This window comes from Pithys albifrons, chromosome 2 (genome assembly GCF_047495875.1).
Source record: "Pithys albifrons albifrons isolate INPA30051 chromosome 2, PitAlb_v1, whole genome shotgun sequence".
NCBI classification, from domain to species: domain Eukaryota; kingdom Metazoa; phylum Chordata; class Aves; order Passeriformes; family Thamnophilidae; genus Pithys; species Pithys albifrons.
In genome coordinates this window covers 18,161,854-18,183,288 of record NC_092459.1, presented here as the reverse complement: position 1 = coordinate 18,183,288, position 21,435 = coordinate 18,161,854, and the positions used below count along the sequence as shown (strand labels likewise).

Below are 21,435 nucleotides of genomic sequence, written 5' to 3'. Positions count from 1 at the left end.
TCTGAGGGACTAGTCATGCATTTTATTAAAAAAACTTTCAGAAGTGCTTAAATTCTTCAAACATGAGAGCAATGTAAGACAAGCTATCAGAGAAGCTGAACTGCTTAACTGTTACAGAGTAGTTTAAAAAAAAATCTTCATATGCTTAAAAATGACAAACATTAGAGACCAGATCTAAAGTAATTACTAATAAATCTGCAATATCTACAGTGATTTTTAAAACCATATATAAAGTCAATTTCATCTGCTATACCTGTGAAAAATACCTGTATTTAGTAAAAGTAAAGAACTCCAACTCAGAAACGGTTTGAAGTAGATTTGAGCACATTTATTAAAGAAAGACCATAAATTATAATTTAATAACAATCAGTATTTTTCAGCATATCTAGTTCTAAATTGTTTGAAATTTTCACAGAACTGAAACTAGACACAAACTGGATTGCTTTTTATATGGCAACTTGTTAAAAAATAAAACTTTCATCAACTATCACTTACTGTTTATTTAAGAAATAAGTTTAGGGGAAAGTTATGGTCATTCAAGGCATTTCATTTTTTTTGTTAGAATAGTCTTGACTGAGAATCTAATTTTAATAAAATCTGAAAAGTTAAAATATATTTTTCAGTGCAAATATATTACTGCCTCAATATTTTATTCTGTACAAATTTAATTGTTAGTTATGGCAACATAATTGGCTGGAAAGATGCCAGTTTGTCCTCCTATTCTTCCTTCCCACCAATCAAACTGGGAATTTGTTTTAGTTGTGACTGTGATTTTGTCTCCAGCTTTGAAAGTCAAGTCACCTGGCTGTTGTCCTTCAAATGAATAAAGTGCTGTCACCTCTACTGGATCATTCAGAGAGTTATCTGAAATGAAAGAAAAATAATTAGATTTCTAAAAGGAAATTACTAGTGTCTGCACATACACTAAGTTCTTCAATACAGTATTCTTAAATGACAGTAGACAACAGTGACAAAGACACCCAAACTATCTATCTGAGCATACAAACCACTAATGAAAAAACCCTTCCATTTCCACTAAAGTGAAATTTAAATTCTAGCCTATTGGCAAACTCTCTTTAGTAAAGTAGTACTCTATAAAAAAGAAAGATCAGCCATTTCTTCTAAATGCTTCATACAGTCAGAGACAGTGGAAAGAGAAGTGGTGTGTTGAAGAAAGTGTAAGGGCCTCTGAAACCACTGCTAACAGAACCTTGGCTCAGGTTCTGGTTTTGGTATGTGTCGTGACTGTTTCTTTGCAGAAAAGCAGAGGATTTGATTTTTTACTCAAAACTCAGGATATAGCATGGCAAAATACAAGATATCCACACCACCCTCTCTTCTCTTTGCATTGGGTTTGCAGTGCCTGGGATTTTGGTGCATTTTGCATGTTAAACAAAACACACAAAATGCACCAGGGGAAACAACTGATTATGGTTTGATGTATTGGAAGTGACTTAATTTGCATAGTGACACTTTAGACCACATATACAAATAGCTTTTATTCCCTTTACACCAGTCTCTTCCATGTCTCCTTCAGCCCTTAGCTGGGGTTGAAATTATGCCATGAATCTTCTGACCTAGTTTTAAAATCATCGAAATCTTATATGCTATTATCCAGCCTCCATTCCTATTGAAAATTTTCAGCCAATAACTCAATGTCTATTACTACTGAACTGTTAAATCTAAGTGAATATCTTCAATTTACTAAGAGTTCTGTTTTCTCTCAAATCCTTTAACTGTCTGAACTATACAAGGCAGTAGCATTTGTTTAATGCTGATTTAGGAAACTGTTAAATCTGTCGCATGAATGCATCTAAAAGTGAAAAATTGAAGGTGCAATGGAACACTAGTTAAGAGGAAATAATGAAGATGTTTACACAGTCAGGCGGGTAGATTTCAGGATGTATTGCTCATATAGACATGATGGCTGCACAAATGCTCAAGCATGCAAGATTAAAGGCTTTTAGCACTAGCTGCACCTGCTTGCTGTCAAAACTGTTGCAGAAGGGGAAACCCAAGCTCTTAGTAGTCTACACATTGCAGAGAGCTAAAAAGGATGGTGAGAGAAGCATTGATACAACTTTTTTTGCAGGCTGTCTTAGCAACTGATATCCACAGTTGTTTTGTCATTTCAAAGGAAAGAGAAAAAATTCTTTCCCCCCAAAGCTCACAAACTGTATCTAAAAGAGAACAGAGAAGAAAGCTGGGCTACAAATGCATGCATAAACTGCACAGGTTTTTTTTCCTCAGCATCTGTCAATATGAATGTTCATTCTACAGGCCAATTCTTTCATCATCTGCATTTGCAGCAATCATCAAGGACTAATACAAAATTATTTGGCCATTTCTGGGAAAGAGTTGGTTGTGGAGAAGTCAAATGCTGTCTTTCTTGATCACACAACCACTCTCTCCAGATATCTATATTCATGACCTAAAGTCACACAACACTATTTCTTTTGATGTGAAAATAAAACTATGTTTATCAGGTCCATATATTCACCAGTTACTCCTACCAAAAAAGGCAACAATACAGCTTTTCTAAATAGCTCTTTTATTTTCACACTTGAAAGCCTGAGAGACTGAGCATTCAGCAATTACATGACCCATCTTCAAGCGTTTGATGCAGTCGAGATGATATGATGTCCTCCTATGCAAAGTATGGTTTCAAGCTAGATATTTTGATTGAGGAAATCATAGCAAAACCAATAGAAGTAAAAGATTGACTTCTTACTCCTAGTATTAGTTGAGGAATAGTCAGAAAATACTGTGGATCAGGACTCTGTAGGTGCTAAGGCATGAAAACCATTATGACTCAGTGGCACATTAAAAGGAAGAGGGGATGTGTTTTACCCCACTGCCACATTCAGGCAGCATACGTGGATAAAAGTGCATTTATATGTTACAATGAAGGCAACAAAATCCTATACTTTGAGTTCTTAAACACATATATTTGACAGAGCAAAAGAAGACACTGAAAGTGCTAAAAGTGTTGTGAGAGCTTCTTTTCATTATGTTCAAAAGAAGAGCTGTCAAGGCCTTTATAAGATGCTAGACCCATAGCAATGGCATCAACTAATAGTTACCTCCTCCATGGGTGAACTTGCATTAAGACTATAATTCCCTTTACACAAACTACTGAATATTCTGGAATAGGAAGAAAAATGAAGAGAAATTAGACACAAATAAACCATGAAAAGATGGGAAAAAAGAAGCATGTGTGAGATATTTCAGTATAGGAACACATTCAATGCCCAGCCATTCCTCCAACTATTGTTTGTTCTGTCATATGAACAAGATGGTTTTATGTATTTCCCTTCCCACTTTTTGTCCCTGAACATGTGCATCTTTCCAAACATACAGAAACTTCAAAACACTACAGCTGAATGTGGACATTCAATTCTGTGACCTTGCCCCATTTGCTATCTGCTGTCATTTAAAAGCATTTTAAGCTTTATTCCTGTCAGCTATTTCATAACCTTTTTTACTTAGTAGCTTTTTCCCATAGTATAGCTTCATTTAATTTTATTTTTCATAAATATTCTAGTTTCTGTGCTTTAATTCTGTAGTTTTGTAGCATAAAGCAGACAGAATGCATATTTATTGCCTCCAGATTGCAGCATCCAAGTCTCATATTTATATCGATTATCTTAACAAATAGGTGTCTTAAATGAATCCATTGTTACGAAATCTATCACACAGACTACAAGGAGGAGCTACTTCAGTTTTACATAAAAGGGTTTTAAATAAAATTGTTATATTCCTTGTGAAGATTGCTAAATGTATATACAGAAATCACATTTGCAGCTCACACCAGATGGTGCTGCAGTGCTACATACAGCTCATGATTTTGAAATCATTGAGATTTATAAGTATGCACAGTGCAATAAAACCAAACTATAATGTGAAAGATCCTTAGTTATTGGTATCTGAATACACACACCACATTTTCACAAACACAGTGGTCAAAACAGAAACACAGAAATTTTGGTTGAAGATCAATTAGTGCAGCAGCCAGCATATGTTCAATGCTCTAGCATACATGGGTATGGCATATGCTTGATAACAAACTGCTCTGTCCACAATATCCTTTCATTTTTATTCATATTACATACCATAATGATTTGAAGTATTTGCTAAGGACCACTGCTATGGCTAAAAGACTTAGTGGTGTACAAATTCGAATGAATTTATGGCCTCTTAGGTGTGCTGCAGTACAAGTCTCAGGGTGAATGAAAGAGCAATGAAACTATCTTTAATTATGGCACATTTACCTCAGAACAAAAGCATTTTCTAAAATGTTGCTGTAGAACAGATACACTGTCTACATTTCTATGAATCAGTTGAAAAGTGCCCGAGTCTTTTACTACAAGGCCAACTGGCACAGGCAGGCCGCATACATACTAGCACACACTCACCATCCAGACAGGAGAGGAGAGCCACATTTAAACTGCCTCCTGCTTTCTGTAGTGCAGGAACACCTAAACCACATCTAGGAATTATTTGGGAAAGTGAAAGGTGAGAATAATGCCAAGGAGTTTTCTAACAACACAACCACATAGTTAAATGAATTACAGTGCTTGGGCCCATCCCTTCACACTATTTAATTTACTAGGAGATATAGTAGCCACTAGTTTCACTTTCTAATGTGAACATATAAAACATTAGTAAAGTCACAGGCTGTTTCTAAAACTGGTTTTTAGAGAAGAACAGGCATTTTACATCATTTTGCTTTGAGCTTATTATACTTTCAGATCCCAAATCTGAATTGGAACACAGAATAGTACAGTCCAGCTGTGGGTCCCAAGTTTAATTTTACTGGCATAGATGTATATATCCCCTAGCTACCAAATGCCTGATGCTGAACAGCTTGCAGAAGACGTGCTGCTTTGGGCTGTGGAAACAGCAGAAAAACTGAAATAAGTTTCATGTACTTGAGTTTAGTGGTGAGATTGCTAAACATCCACTTTGCAAAATTTGCTAATTGCCAGCAATTTGAGAACTAGCAGAGTTTTGTGGGTCACGTGTGCACCTATGTCATGGTATAATGCCAGCTGGCAACTCAGCCCCACACAACTGATTCCCTGCCCGTGCAGTCGGATGCGGGAGAGAACTGGAAGGCTAAAACTAAGAAAGCTCATAGACTCATGAGCTGAGATAAGAACAGTTAAAAAATTAAAAAAAAAATAACAACAATTTAATAAAAAATGTAATGAAAGGGAAAGTAACAAAAAGAGAGAAAAATAAAACCCAACGAGCATGACATTTATATAGTGTGGAATATTCCTTTGGCTAGTTGGGGTCAGCTGTCCCAACTGTGTCCCCTCCCAACTGCTTGTGCACCCCCAGCCCACTTGGTGACAGAGAAGCAGGAGAAGGTGAAAAGTCCTTGACTTAGGGTAACCCTGCTCTGCAACACCTAAAACGTCATTGTATTGCCAACATTATTCTCATCCTAAATCCAAAATATAACATTGTACCAGCTACTAAGTGGAAAATTAACTCTACCCCAGAGAAAACCAGGGCAAACTATGATAGCAACTGTAAGTGAACTGACATAAACTATTATTGCTGGTTTGGGATTTATTTAAATCATATGAAAGAGCTTGCAAAAAAGAGGCCTGTGACTCAATTGTCACCACCAATGAGCCATCGGATCACTGATCACTGACAGAGTGTCCCTGTTGCTGACTGTCTATATATTATGTACTTTCTGCTAAACACCTCCTTGGGTAAATGGACTGTGGGTGTGGTTTCTTTCGAAGTTGAAAGGTTATAACATTTCTTCTGTTGGAACACAACATACCATATGAAAATGTGTGGGTCTACATAGACATATTTTGCCTTGAAACTGAATAGTGTCTCTATCTTACTAAAAATTTTGTGCAATCTTCAGAATCCATGGGTATAGTAAATTTTATTCAAATATCAACCTGAATGAGCAACCCATTTCACATTCTGATTTCTACTTTCTTTGTATTTTCTTAAAGGAGAGTGAAGTGACTGGAACTGCTACAAAATGTTACCAGTCAGATGAGTTTCCAGCATCAGACATGACAGAAGTTGTATAGTGCTGGCATAAAAGCTTCACCAAAAAGTGCAGCTTACAGAAAAGCTGTGATAGAACTCTAACTGGTTAAATGGAGACCCAGAAAACTAAAGAACCTTATGGATTCTCTTTGTGCAGAAGAAAGAGAAAACCAAAAAACAGACCAAATGACGGAAAACAAGCAACAGATTAGGCAGATGTAAACATCTGTGCTTTTGAAAACAAACATATCAAGTATCCGAAAGGTTTAGTATACTAGCACACTGCTCAGAGACATTGAAAGCATCGGGTATTGCTCATAGGTTTAGGATGAGAGATGTGACTAGCAGAACACACAAATCTTAGTTCTTTACCCATTATGGAACACTGGGTTTTTGTTTGGAAAGGATTAGTATTGAGTTTATAATCAGAGTTCAGTAAAGAATCCAAAGTAGACTGAAGAATTACATTAATTACTAGGCCCACTGCAATTCTCTGAGTAAAAAATGGCAGTTGGTGCCAGCAACAATGAAGACTTTATAGGAAATTTTAATGACCATCCTTAGAAAATGGTCTGGACAACACCTGCTAAGATATGACTATGAGTGTAAATACTGTGTGTGTGTATACATATATTGGTTATACTAAAATGCCTGAATTATGTTCGCCCTAAATTTTTTATTAAAAAGGAAGACTATTATCAGGCCCCAACTGGACATGTTAAAGAGGAAGACAACCATTAGTTTCATTCAACAGCTACATGTGAGCCAGCTACATGCTGTTGCAGCAAAGAAGGTAAATACTAATGTCTGCATTAGGCAAAGTATTGACAACAGGTCAAGTGAGGTGATCTCCTTTACTCAGCACTGCTGCTGCCACACCTGGAGTGTGGAGTCCAGTTCTGAGTTTCTCAGTACAAGAGAAACATGGGCATGGAGGAGAGAATCCAGAAAAGGGCCATGTGGATGATGAATGAATATACTGGAGCATCTCTTCTATGAGGAAAGGCTGAGAGAGGTGGGACTGTTCAGCCTAGGGAAGAAAAGGCTCATCAGTATAAATAAATATCTGAAGGGACAGTGACAATAGGATGGAGTCAGCCCCTTGCCAGTGATGCCCAGTGACAGAGGCAATGGGCACATACTAAAACAGAGGAGGTGCCACCAGGAAACTTTTTTACTCTGTGGGTGACGTAATAGATTGCCCAGAGGTGGTGGAGTTTTCATCCTTGGAGCTATTCAACAGCTATGTAGACATAATCATGGGCTCTCAATCCCCTGTTTGAGCACAGGAGTTGGACCAGATGATATCTAGAGGCTCTTTTCATCCTTGACCATTTTGTAATTTGGTGAAAAACTTCAAAGACTCCTTTGAAATAAAGTTGACTTGAAGTACTAAAAGCAGCATGAAAATTTGTAATTGTGGGGAGAGGGTTTGGACTGGAACAGCAGTAGCTGAACCCAACTTGATACAAGTGGAAATCACACTGTCAGGATCATCTCTGTCCAGGATAGACAGAGCAGACTCCCTGTCAGACACTAACCTGTATCCAGGTGCACCTAGTAGGGACTCCTATCTCTCTGAGTGGTGCTTTCTTGTCAGCATATGGATCAGTCTGTTGTAGGGAATTGCACTGGCACACATAGGGCATCTCCAGCAAGATGCTTGTGCAAGCAGAAGAACCTGCACTGCCAGACTGGACTGAGTGTGCTCATAACCCACACTCTTTGTGAGAGGGGATATGCATGGATGTAAAGTTTTATACATATGACACTTGATATGCACATATGCCTGGAAATGCAATGGAAACTTTGGAGGTCACATCTAGAAAACTCAAGTGTTTAACAATTTTTTGTAGTTGTCCAACACTGTGATTTGTTTGCTGTAATGTTGACACTGATCCTGAGTATACTTCACAGATTACTAATTATCTGCCATTAGTGAACTAAATAAAGTGCTTTGATCCTGATTTTGGTTTAAACTACATGAACTGGACAGTATCTTTCCTTGTGACAGTTCTTGCAAAAGTGTCTTCTCCCACAACAAATATTAGGGTTCAGGCTGAATGGGTCATGGCAGTTGCTGAGCTTTAACTAGTAATTATAATGAAAGGACTTATTTAACTGCTGGTCTAGTAAGGAAAGCAAGATGTGTTGTGATGATACAACTAGGCTGAGAGTAGGAATTCAAATATATGATAAAAAGCACTAGCAGTTCTCTGAGAAGCTAGAATGGCTGACTCTGTCTGTAGAAACAAATCAGTTAAGCTTAGGACTGACAGAGTAACTGGGGTTATAGCTAGGACAAGAGTTCAATAAAATAAGGGGCCGAAGAGAAAGATTCATTGGTGGACAAGCAATACTAGAAATGAGATGAGGCATTAAATGGCAAGCGTAAGTATCTTACACATGTCTGTATTTGCTGTGTTCCTCAACTGATTGAGCTAGATATGAAAACAAAAGATACCACTGGATCCTTGTAGGACAAGTGAAGGATAGAAAAAGAGTAACAATTGTCTTACAGCTCACTGAGGGCCATATGAGTTACTGCATTATAGACAATGCCAGCTTTAAGGGTGGAACTAGAATCTGAGTATGGAATCCAGACAACAACAGTTATTCTGCTTCTGCACTCACTGTCAAGTAAGGGTCTGAACTGCCAGTTCGTGCAGTGATTACACTGCCCTTCGTCCTTTATATTGCCTTTAATAAACCTTGCGATAAAGGGTGGATCTGTCAGGGAGCGCTTTTGGATCTGTTTGAGCTCAATAAGCCTTACGGTTTATTGAGCTATAGTTCAGGTAGAGTAGGGACTGTAGGCAGAGAGAGATACGTTTTCCGCTGGATCCAGCATACTAAGCATTCAAATGTGAAAGGCAAGGGGTGGGCAAAGAAAATGGCATGCAATACATTCTGAAAGCTTCAGAGTAACTACTAATGACAAGGACAGCTTCTGAAGTAGTGTTAGGGCTCATAGTAATAGCAACTAAAGATCTAAAATTCTGACTTGAGGAACTCAGAAGCATTGGGCCTCAATGATGCCTAAAGCATGTGGAGAAACAGCTTAAGTTCAACTTTGAAGTAGGTAGCTGAAATACTAAGCTAAATCTGTAATACTAACAAGATTGAGATGAAAGTTGGATCTGTCAGGGAGTGCTTAAGGTTCTGTTTGAGCTCAAAGACATACTTAACAAAAGAGCCAGTGGAGGAATGTAAAGGATGGGCAAAACGATAAGGCAGGAAATTAACTTGGAAGCAAGACCTGAATCTAGATGAAAGTAAAGGAATATTAAATTTGCAAAGGTCACAGAGAAGGATGTTGCAACAATTGAATCACAAGAGACCAAAAGCATGGACAAAATTTGAGACAGAAAGAAAAGGTTGCATCTTTAACATCATATTCAGAGAACATCTACACATTGCTCCCATAGTGAAAGTGAGAATTTCTAAAGAAATTCAAGTTGAAGAACATACAAACTTTGCAGAGGTCAGCAACCAGAAGTTCAGAGTCTATTTGAGCACTTTTAGCTTGAATTCATAATTAGTTAACAAAAGAGTACCAGAGTAAGGGAGAAATAGAAATAGTTCTGTGCAGCAAATGTTATCTAACAAATGAAAAGGGACAAAGGATAGCTATCTGGGAAATCTTAACAGAAAAATAGAGGGCTGATAAGGAAGCCTGCTCAGTGAGACACTTGGAATATAGACATAAAGGCAATTATAGATGTAGCCGAGCAATAGCATTCAGGGATCACAAATATTACCAAAGAAAATAGAAGATGAAAATTAATCTATCAGGTACATACAGGAGGATGGAATGTAATTTCCAATATGTGATTATAAAGAGGTCACTGGAGACTTGGAAGCAACAGTTACATTTATGTCAGTGAATGAAGCCATACCAGCCTTTCCATGCTACGTTCCTTTCTCTCCTCCACATTAACTCGATGTCTCCAAATGAGAGTACCTTCATTCTTATTGACTACTGGAGACAGTCTCTGGCACATGCTAACTTCCCAATTACCAAGAATGGTTCTTTCCACATCAAAATCATACCAGGAACCTGCTAACAGTTTAACAGAAAGGAAATGAGAAAGTTGCAGTGCACGAGCACGTTCCCTAGCAATGACTAATTTATCAGCACAGATAGAACCAATGACTTGAACTGGGTGCAAGAGAAACTGCTTTAAAGAAGGTGAGGTATAGTACTGAAGAACTCCCAAACAAGATAAAAGATCAGATAATAGCAACATGATCAACCTTGGACTTTATAAAATGAAAGAGGATGAGATGATAATACAGTGAAGAAATATTGCAAGTTTGAGCAGAAAGAAAAATAGTAGCCTAACTCTATCCTAAATACTAGAAATCATGAAAATAATTTCAGTTCTTGAATCACACCAGAATACAGAAGAGCTCTCTTCACCTTCCATATGCTTAGCTCTCACCTCTCAGCTTTCAGCTGAAGACAAAAGGGGTTTATCTCAGTTTCTAGAGCAGAACAGATGTATACCTACTTACAATTTCATTTTAGTTGTTTCTGGACAAATTACAAACCAAGTGTTTGTTCAGTCTTACAAGTGAAATCTCAAATGTTCTATTCAGATTAAACTACTAATTTCCTTAATGGCTTTTTTAATTTTGTTTTTTTTTAGAAATGTAGACTCACCTCACAAAACCCTCTGCATACACAAAACGACAGTCTCAGATCTCGCTGAACAGATGTTTGGGAAGGTCTAAATATGCACAGTAGATTTGACATTTTATATCTACAGGTACTAATCTGCTATAATCAGATATATTCTGTACAGATACTTGAAGTATGTCATATGCCACCATTGATCCAAATAATCTCAAATAATGCTCATCTGATCAAAGGTCAGGAGACTTGATATTCAGCAAATCACACTCAGAACAAATCTCGTGCCTTAGCTGTTTCTTTGCCAATAATTATGGCTTGTTTGGAGTAAGTAAACAAACCCACTTGTCTTTCTCTACTTTCAGAAAAGAAAGGGTTCTTAAGAAACTCAAATTATTTAGATTCAACATTGAAATATGAAAATAACATTCTTCATGTCTAAGAAACAAGGGTGGATCTTTTGGGGTAAGTGAGCTTCACTATCACTGTGGTAAAACAGTGTTCCTTAAATGCTCCAAAAATGCCTATTTTGTTCAGTTGCAAAAACCTGCTCTGAAGAGGGAGAGAAAACATGAGTTGCATTGCTGTATAATACAGTCAGTTACAGACAAAGAATTGTTCTATTCTAAGAACACCTGATGCCTGTTTTGTTACAGCAGCTGTAGGTTTAAGGCAAATTCAAAATCAAAGAATTCCAGAATGACTAGGGTTGGAAGATCACGCAGGGACATGATCTTCCATTACACCAGGTTTGCTCAGGTCTCCATACAATCTGGCCTTGAATGCTTCCAGGGACAGGCATCCACAGCTTCTCAGGGCACCCTGTGCAAGTGCCTCACCACCCTCACAGTAAAGAATTTCTTCTAAATATCTAATTCAAACACACCCTCTTTTAGTTTGAAGCCATTCCCCCTATCCTATCACTACATGCCCTTGTAAAAAGCCCCTCTTCATCTCTCTTGTAGGTCTCATTTAGGTACTGGAAGACTGCAATGAGGTCACCCCAGAGCCTTCACTTCTGTAGGCTGAACAACCCCCACTCTCTCAGCCTTTCCTCATAGGAGAGGTGCTCCATTGCTCTAATCAACTTGGTGGCCTCCTCTGGACTTGCTCCAACATGTAAATGTTCTTCCTGTGTTGGGGATCCCAGAGCTGGATGCAGCACTGCAGGTGGGGTCTCACAAGAGCACAGAAGGGCAGAATTCCCTCCCTTGACCTGTTGCCCACGCTGCTTTTGATGCAGCCTGAGGTACAATTGGCTTCCTGGGCTGTGAGTGCACATTGCCAAGTCCAACATATCATCCACCAGCACCCCAAAGTCCTTCTCAGCAGGGCTGCTCTCAATCTGTTCATTACCCAGCCTGTACTGAGATGGGGGGGTTGTCCCAATTGAGGTGCAGCACCTTGCACTTGGTCTTGCTAAATCTCATGAGGCTCCCAAAGACTCACTTGTGCTTGTCCTGGTCCCTCTGAGTGGCATGCATCCTTCAGGTTTGTCAACTGCACCACTCAGCTTGGTGTTGTGAGCAAATTTGATGAGATTGTACTCAATTCCTTTATCTTCATCATTAATGGAGATATTAAGTAACACTTGTCCAATTGTGGACCTCTGTGGGACACCACTTGTCACTGATATCCATTTGGACTCTGAGCCGTTGACCACTGATCTCTGAATCTGACAATCCAACCAAATTCTCATCCACCAAACGGTCCACCCATCAGACCCATATGTCTCCAATTTAAAGAGAAGGATGTTGTGGGGGGTCCTGTCAGAGGTTTAACACAAGTCGAAATAAATGACAACTGTAGCCCTTCATTTTGTCCACTGATGAAATCACTCCATCATAGAAGGCCACTGAGTTGGTCAGATAGAACTTGTCCTTGGTGAAACCATGCTGACTTTCTTGAATCACCTCCCTGTTCTCCATGTACCTTAGCATAGCCTGTAGGAGGATCTGCTCCATGAGTTTCCCATGCACAGAGGTGAGGCTGCCAGATCCATAGTTACTGGGGTCCTCCTTTTTGTCCTTTTAAAAGATAGGTACAATGTTTCCCTTTATTCAGTGGAATATGTGTTCAAGGTGTATGGATAATACCAAGGAAGGCCCGTATCTTTCCCCTAACGACACTCTTCAATATGTCTTGGTACTAAATGTATACCCCAGTTCTTGAAAGGAGAGCAAAATGAAACGTTAAGCTTTCTTCTACTTCCATGGAGACTATCTCAGCAGATCTTGTTTTCTGAATTAGTTGCAGAGCTAGATGTTAATTATTACTTCAACTAGTTACCTTGTCCAGGTTTCCAGTGTTACAAAGTCCTCCAGCTGATTTTCAGAATAAAATAACTACATTCTCCAGGAACAAAGAAATGGGGGCTGGAAAAAAACTATTCAAAGCAAAGTTAGCCAGAGATGTTCCATACAAGGTATGCCACCCTCAGTTTTGCTCTGAAGACTCAATGATGAGAAATTCATCATCAGCTGCAAATTTGTATGCTTGGAATGGAGGTATTATACGTACGTTTAATACAAGAGACTCACAAACCCCAGAAAACAGCTCAAGTATTTTTGACCTCTTCTGTATAAACAGATTCCATGTCACCAACTTGTGCCACTACTGAACAGTGTCAGGTCTAGCAAACAAAACCGATGGTTGAAACAGACCTGACTATATTTAAAGTTTAAGTTACTGTGCAAATTTAGCTCATTCAGTATGAAACATATTTCGCTGGGTTTGAGTTTCTGGCCTACTAGAGAACATGCTGGCTCATCATCTTCATGTGCTGATGGAATGCTTTCTATCTTTGTTTCAGCACACTCAGCTTTTGCATTAAAGAAGTGCCTTTTTTGATAAGCATCTGTGGATGTATTTGATATTTATGACATAAAAAACCCCACCTCCTCCTTGTAAGAATCAATTCTTTAACAGTACGTTTGCTGATTACTTTTTGGATTTTTCTGCCTTTGCAAAAACACAATTACATTTTACTTCAGACTGAAATGGTCAAATAAACCATATCAATGTCAAGGGTTTTATCGAGACTTTTATCATGCCTGTGCTGAAATCATACCACAAAAGCTGAGGTGTAATGCTAAGCATACCCTTCTATCCTGAAAAGAAAATTAACAGACACATGAATAGAGCTCTGTTTTATTCAGGTCAAACCAATGATTTAGGAAGGATTTGTGGATCTTTTATGTTGACAAGTTTCTCCATGTTTCCTCTGCATATAGCAAGTTAGCATTTCAACCTGAACACACTGTCCCTGCATTTTGATTCTTAAATTTCTGTACTGTCAGATTCAAATGGCATTATTGTCACATAAGCTAGTTCATTTGATAGAAGTCTTAGCTTTCACTCTTGTCTGGGAAAGAATCTACAGCCTCAAGAAAAAAAAAAGGTAGTAAATGCAACAATTCTATCCAGTTTCTGCCAGTTTCCTAGGAAAATGTTTTGTGAAGTAGTGCTTGAATTTTTTTTTAAGCCTTGCATTGAGAAATACTTCTCTGGACTGGTTGGAAAAATGGTTTAAAATAAAAAAGTTATATGAGCAAAGAGGTATTTCATACGCAAGTCTACTAAATAACATTATTATACAGGGCCTCATTTGAAGGTCTGTTCGCAATCATCATCAATGTTTAAAGCTGGTTGAGAAAGTAGATGAACAAGAACAGAAAGCCTGTTTTCAAGGGGAAATGAAAATGAGCTTCAGAGAATGAAAGAGGTTACTTCACAGCTTCACAGATGAAAGAGGTTACTACTACCAGACAAAGGAATCAGACAGAAAATTAGTTCAGGTAAAGAACAGGAAAGCCTGAGAAAAAAATTGTTTAATCTTTCTAAGAAAAAAATATAGATGAAGAGCAGGAAGAAGTTTCATGTCATCATGAAAGATTCAGAAACCCCTTTCTGTAAAAGGAACTAGTGAGGATCTCCTAACTATTTTAATACAAGTCTAGCACTTTCATGATAACATTTATATTATATGAACACCTGCAATATATAGAAAACTCTTGTTAACTTTAGTTGTGCTAAGGTGCTCAAGGGCTGCTGAAATCTATGCTAGGATTTATTCTTGCTACAATTACTTATTCTCATTGCTTTTATGATACTTCACCACCAGTACAGCCATTATTAACTCTACCAATACCACAGGCTCCATAAACTTATAACTTCAAAAGGTATTCAATAGATGTTCCTCTCCTCTGCAAAATGGTGACACAAGCAATTTCACTTTCACTTGCAGTAACCCATGGCACAATCACATGATCACAGTCTAAACTGGTGGGAGAAAGGTAGACACCCCCATTCACCACAGAACAACTTCGGTAAGAATTAGAAACAGCACAGACCCATGAACTAGAGACTAAGCTGATCCATGCACACTCTGCAACCTGAAACATCCACCATCATGAGGATGAAGCATCTTGCACTGCCATCATCATCCATGGTGTGTTCATGTAACACTTCCAGCTAAGCAGAGCCAAACTTTGCAAAACACTCATTACATTGGCCTGGCCAAAAAGTACAGTTATGATAAAATTCTTGAAATGAAACAGCAAATAGATCTGCAATTTTCACTTGAAATTTAAGAATGGTATTAGGAAGAGTCTTCATACTTTTATGAACATGATGAAGTGCTATATACACTTTTAAGTCAAGTGGAATATCGAATGTGTAGATGCTCTTTCAAACAAAAAAGCTTACAGTAGCTACATTTGTGAAAAAATATCCCTTAGTTCAAGCATGAGGAAATTCAGGCTTGCTGATGACATTCAGCCACTAACTCAAATTTGTACAGTGTGCAACAATTGTGAAGACAGATTTTTCCTCAACAGTACCTCCAAACTTTCTCTGCTGTCCCATACCCAGCTGTGCCACTGATCTCAAATTCTTCCTCATCCTTCTGTATTTGTTGACAAATGGCAAATTGGCAGGAGTAGAGAAGACACAGTCTGAACCTTATAGCAGAGACCAATACATGAAATTGTGTACCAGAGCAAGTTTTTCTATTCTATTTTCCCTCGCAGAGGAGTTTTATTTTTAATATTCTTTTGGTACCTTCCTTGCCAAAATTGCAAAAGAGCTGCTAACAGTACAAAAGTCACCACTTAGGGAAATGGGGGAAATACGGGTACAAGTCTCATAGTATTTGAAAAAATTAATACCTCACTTTCTTTCCATGAGCAATTTCCAGTTAAGGTTGCCTAATATGGCAAAAAATTGCTAATGAGAAGGAGAAACTTAATGGAATGCAACCAGAGAAGCCTCAATGCAATCCTTGTCAGACCTCCTCATGAACAGGTAAGAAGTTTCTTGAAACCTTGTCTTTTTGTAAAAGTGAAAAGCATTGTTGCACCATTTCTAGAACAATTATTTGTCAAACTAATTTAGCTTACATTAGTGTTTGCCTTACTAATTTCTTTTTGCATGACCTCCTATTTCTTATTCAGGAACTAACAGTTTTTCCACAAAAAGTGAATGTACCAGCAATATCCACCTGGCTGATTTGCAAGATGTAACACTGAACCAGCATAGTTACATATATGAAGGATTCCAGGTACTTCCCATCACTATTTGGGGAACTGTGGCACTCAATTTACTGCTTATGGAAAAATATATTTAAAGTGGGTGTTCAATCACAGTAAAAAGTAATCAATTTCCAAAGAAAGGAAAGTATTATCAGTCTTCCCTTAGCATTTAGCATAAAGTAGATGTCCTTGTCCCTATTATCAAGATGGATCTGTAAAGCATCATCCTACCATTACTGCAAAAAGATCCCCATTTCTTAGAACAGTATTAGCTTTCATCTCAAGTCATTCATGCACAGGGCATTTTACCACAGTTTGGGTAGAAATCCTGTGTATCTATCACTTCTTTGAGGTAGTCAAAATTTTTGTTTGGCTTCTATTACTATTAATGAAGCAGAAGCTCCCAAAGGTTTTTCTAGATAAATAGATAGGAAGGCAATTTAAATTTGCTTTTGTCCTCCTACTTGAACAACACAGAATCAAATGCTATCTAATGCAGTACACAGCTTTTAAGCATATATTTCATAAATACATTAAAGCATTAATCTGCTCATGTTACAATGGTTTCAGACAAGACTTTAACCCATACAATTTAACATTTGCATGTTCCCATGAAGAATTTCATATATTAATGCTGTGAATGAGAATTATCAACTTAATGGTGCTTTACACTTAAAAAAATAAGCATAGTTTGCACTGAAATTTTCCTATGCTTTAGCTCTCATTTCCTAATTTTTATTCCAAGCCATTAAAAAAATCCTAAGAAAAAATAGCTACCCATGCCAGAGTATCTGTTTCATATTTAGCACAACAGCTTTCTGCCCATGCATGCACACATCAGAAAACCCCCAGTTTCATTCTAGCACATCTGACCTCAATCTCTCTGTGCCTTGTTGTATTTTGAGTTAGCTGATTATATGCACCAAGTTATTTACTTCAGTATGACCAGGGAACTCCTACATGCTACATATTTCCCCTCAGCTTGCCACAACATAAGCCATAAGCAGCTTGATTATCTGACTTATCACATTCATGACAGTAATAGTATGAACCTAGTAAAAGTGAATCAGGGATAAAAATAGTCTCAAAAATAATTTCCTGGGATTTCCTGGGTTTGGTTAGTATTAAGAAAGAGCTCATAATAGCAAGAAAATTAATACTGCGGGGGATCACCAGATGGATGTTTTATTTTTCTGGTAACTAAATATAAACATGTCACAAGTCTTGCCATGAAAAACACAAAAATAGACCAAGTTTAGCTAAAACTCTTAAAACAAAACAAAAACTCCCATACTTTAGTTTACAAAATTAGTAGACAATGTCATGAAGGATTATGGCAGAAACATGGCATACCTCATGATGTAAAAATTTTCTAAAACAAATACGTATTTGTCACACTGAACTGTCTTACTGATTGTACTGTATATAATCTGCTAGAGTTCCTCATCAAATTATTGTATAGAAGGAACAGATTACTGCACAGCTTGATGAGGGTTCTTCTTTACAATGTGAAATAGTTCCACTTGATCCTACAGCAAATCTCCTCCTTTCTTGGAAAAGCAGTTATTCATAAACTGAAGAATAAAAAGTGGCTTTTTTCCCAGTTTCAAATACACAGCACATATCCAGAGCACTTAAAAGAATATGCACATATCTGACTTTATCATGTTTCCATGGATGCTCTAATTACCAGTTCAAAAGAAAAATTGATTCTTCCCCTCACTGTGAGCCATGGAGTCTTTCCCTATCCTTAAAAATTATAGGCTCTGGATTCCTACTTCATTCCAGCTCTGTGGATATCAGGTACAAACAAATAATTTAATAACTTTACTTAACTAAAAGCATTTGATTCAGTTTTACTACAATTCAAATTGGCAAAGGAACCTTCAAAATTACTATGCCATTTCAAATAATTTTGATCCAGGACAGAAAGAAGCAAATACTGAAACACTGACAACATCCTAGAAAGACAGACTTTAAGGATATGCTTCCTCAGAACAAAGGAAAAGCAAAAATTCAGGTATTACACTGGGAAAATGTTAGCCTGAGACCACAGAGATAGCTGAATTTCAAAAACAGATGAAACCCTTTTAGTTTCCTGTTGTGATGTTTAGTCTTAACTAATATAAAAATGCCCAAGTCAAAAGTCACTCATCAAGAGGAGATCTGGACACACATTTCTCTTATAGCACAGTTGTCAGAATTTTTTTGTCAGTGGGCATTTCTAAATGTGGAACTGCACAAGTTGTATGTTAGATTTCCAGTTGAATTTGAGTTGTTCCAAGATAGTACTGGTTTTGTTAAACCTAAGTTGAGAAGCATATCAAAAAAAGTGATTGCCTCAATACATATTTAAAATAAGTATACACAGTGATGCTTTCTTTCATCAGGTCTAACTAAAAATTCTATTGTTTCATTACACTGTGTCAAGCAAGCTCCACAGTACACATAATTAGAGTTATTAATTAATGCAGAGACTGCTAGAATGGTGCCTATGTTCCAGGTTATGTTCAATTTTGATCATTATCCTAGAAGGTAGTAACTCTAAAAATAAGAAGATAGTAAGTCAGATGGAAACTGAACTGCAGAACAGGCAAGTAAAATAAGTGAAACAGGAGGTGAAATCGCAAGTAAAAATTATGCTATTGTCCTCAGAGAGATGTAAAACAGATATTTTTTAAGCTTTTTACTTCAGGAGCACTCCATGAATTCTTGGCCCATATAACTGTGTTGGATTGGGTAAGACATTTTTAACTGGCCACAAAAAATCCATAATGTACTAACAAAAGCAAATTCATATACAGACCCTCAAGTTTCCTTGACAAAACACATTTCAGAAGGCATGAAAATCTGTCTTGGAATTCTCTCAGGAAACAGATTTTCACAGATCCACTGAACCACCTGGCATTCATAGATTACTGAAAGAAACACAGATCATCTCTGAAATGATAGAGAACTGGGTCAGAGCTGGTTCCTGGAGAACTGTAACAATGGAAAGCAGCATCTCTGAGATGGATTTAGTTAACACAAACAGAATTTCCCACCTCATAGTACCACCGCATCAAAAAGGGTTGATATTGCCTCAACTCTTTTAACATAGATTAGTAATATATAAGAAAGTTAAAATAAATGAACAAATAAATAAATAATAGAAAAGATAAGGACTGGCATTTAGTCCAAATTCATTATAGCTTTTAGGAGCCCAAATCATACCGATCTCAGTGAGCTCAGAATTCAGCATTTGCTATTTGTAACACTACTTAAAATTTGAGAGAAAAGAGAAAATGACTTATGACAAAGAGCTCATCAGTCTGTTTAGCATCAAAAGAAAGAACAAGGAAGACCAAAAAGTGATTTGATTACAGCACAAGTGCCTCAAAGGGAACAAGAAAGAAGGAAAAAAAGCCCCTCTGGGTAAGAAAGTGCTCTTTAACATAGTGAAGAAAGCCACAACAAATATTGTCTAAAAGCTGCAGACAAATTCATATGGAAAGGCATGAATTTTTAATAATGAGGTTGATAAATCACTCAAATCATCAGTGAAGAAAGAAGGGTTTTTTTAGCTTTTTGAAAACAGTGACAAATTTCTCATCTGCCTCTGCTTCTTGACTAGTATGCTTGATACAGCACTTTTTCAATATGCAAGAATACAAATATATGCCTAATGGGATAATAACAATCTGCTAATATTTTACTTTTTCAAAGTGACAGGTTTCTGCTGAAAATAAAACTAGATACAATACATATTTTGTTGTTTGAAATTTTACTGTAATCGATTTCAGGTGTGCTGATTTTTTACACCATAGCTAAAGAGTTCAATGTCTGCAGATAGATAATTTATTTAGTTCAAAAATCAAAAGAAGAGGGCACATATTTTTTCTCAAGATACAATTTAAAAAGATTTAGTCCAAGTACTCATGGAACGTAAAAAAGACAGTTTTTCTGAGAAAATCTAAAAAAAACCCAAAAAAACCCTTTGAATACTTAGGCTTTAGAGCCACAAGTTCTTATGGGTTTCTTAAGCAGATCATATGACAGCTTAAAAAATGCAGACAGCAACATTACTTTCTCCAAATTATGATAAAATACTTACACTGTTATAAAAAGAACTTGTTTTGTGTTTAATACAAGCATTTTGTCTTACATTATCGTAAGAATTCAAGCCCATGATGAGTTTTGATAATTGTCAATGAATAGAGAAAGAACACTGATTGGAAGGAAAAAGTTTCTTGCATTTTTATCCCCACTTTTGCCTCAACTCCATTTCTTGATTGTTTCGACATCTTGGCAATTTTTAGTGATTCTTTTCCAAACATGTGAAACGGTCCTTTTCTGATTAGCTGAGTTGAAGAAAAAGTAAAAAATATCTGACTTCTGAATTGAACAAATAAAGAATCACGAGTCACTTCTATTACAGATGTGGCACAGAATTCCAAAGAAATCATGTATCCAGAAAAAGAAAAGCTAGATTGTGCTAAGACAGCTTAGAAAGACCAGTCAGCCCTCTTAGCAGATGTTACAACAAAGAGGGTACAACCAGAAAAATGAAGATGAAAATCCCTAATTTTAGTAATTCAGAAGGCATGAACTTTCATACTCATAAGCAAATCTAGTTTCTTTATTTTAAACATTATCCAGAAAAATCTCTACTACTGTAGAGATTCATAAACTTCATACTTCACTGAACCAAAATAACTGTATCAGCTATTAGTTTGCTGTGTTTTTTTGTTGTGGTTGTTTTGGTTTTATTTCCCGGAATTGTAAAACGTCTCTTCAATTTTTAAATTGAACTTAAATAAAATCTGTGGTATCCCCAAGGTTCTGGAAACATTTAAGACATTACTCAACCTCATTTTACAACTAAATGCAATACCTTAAGCATTATTCAGTTACTTGAAAACAGTATCCTTGCATCTGAGTTCAAGTATTATCAATTTAGAAAACCGTGTTTTTCATTTATCATTCTTCTTTCATTTAAAATAGGTTATATTACATTATTTATCGAGATAACTCAGGTCCACAGAAAATAATTAAAAATGTTTCATCCACAAGTCTAGCCCTTCTTCCAGCTAATAAGAAGAATTAATATTTCAACCTTTCTACTACTTGTCTATCTGTTGCAAAACCAAATCCTGGTAACACAATGCCAACCTCCCCAGCTAAAGGCAAATCTTTATTACTTCCAACCCAGACAAGCTTGTGCTCAACATCGAAACCTATCCCTGCATCAGCCATTACACC

At 37.0% G+C, this 21,435-nt stretch overlaps 1 protein-coding gene across 3 annotated transcripts in view; it reads right to left on the bottom strand.

The window, feature by feature from the left end:
• Positions 1 to 306: 306 nt before the first annotated feature.
• SH3YL1 (SH3 and SYLF domain containing 1) overlaps positions 307 to 21,435 on the bottom strand; it is a 45,114-nt gene continuing 23,985 nt past the window's right edge. For 2 of the 3 annotated variants that reach the window (XM_071548414.1, XM_071548415.1), the window contains one exon: positions 307 to 864. In XM_071548414.1, coding sequence (XP_071404515.1) covers positions 665 to 864 — 200 coding nt within the window. In that variant the 3' untranslated portion in view covers positions 307 to 664. Of the gene's footprint in view, positions 865 to 9,887; positions 10,091 to 21,435 lie in introns of those variants that run through there. The other variant, XM_071548416.1, reaches the window with a different exon arrangement.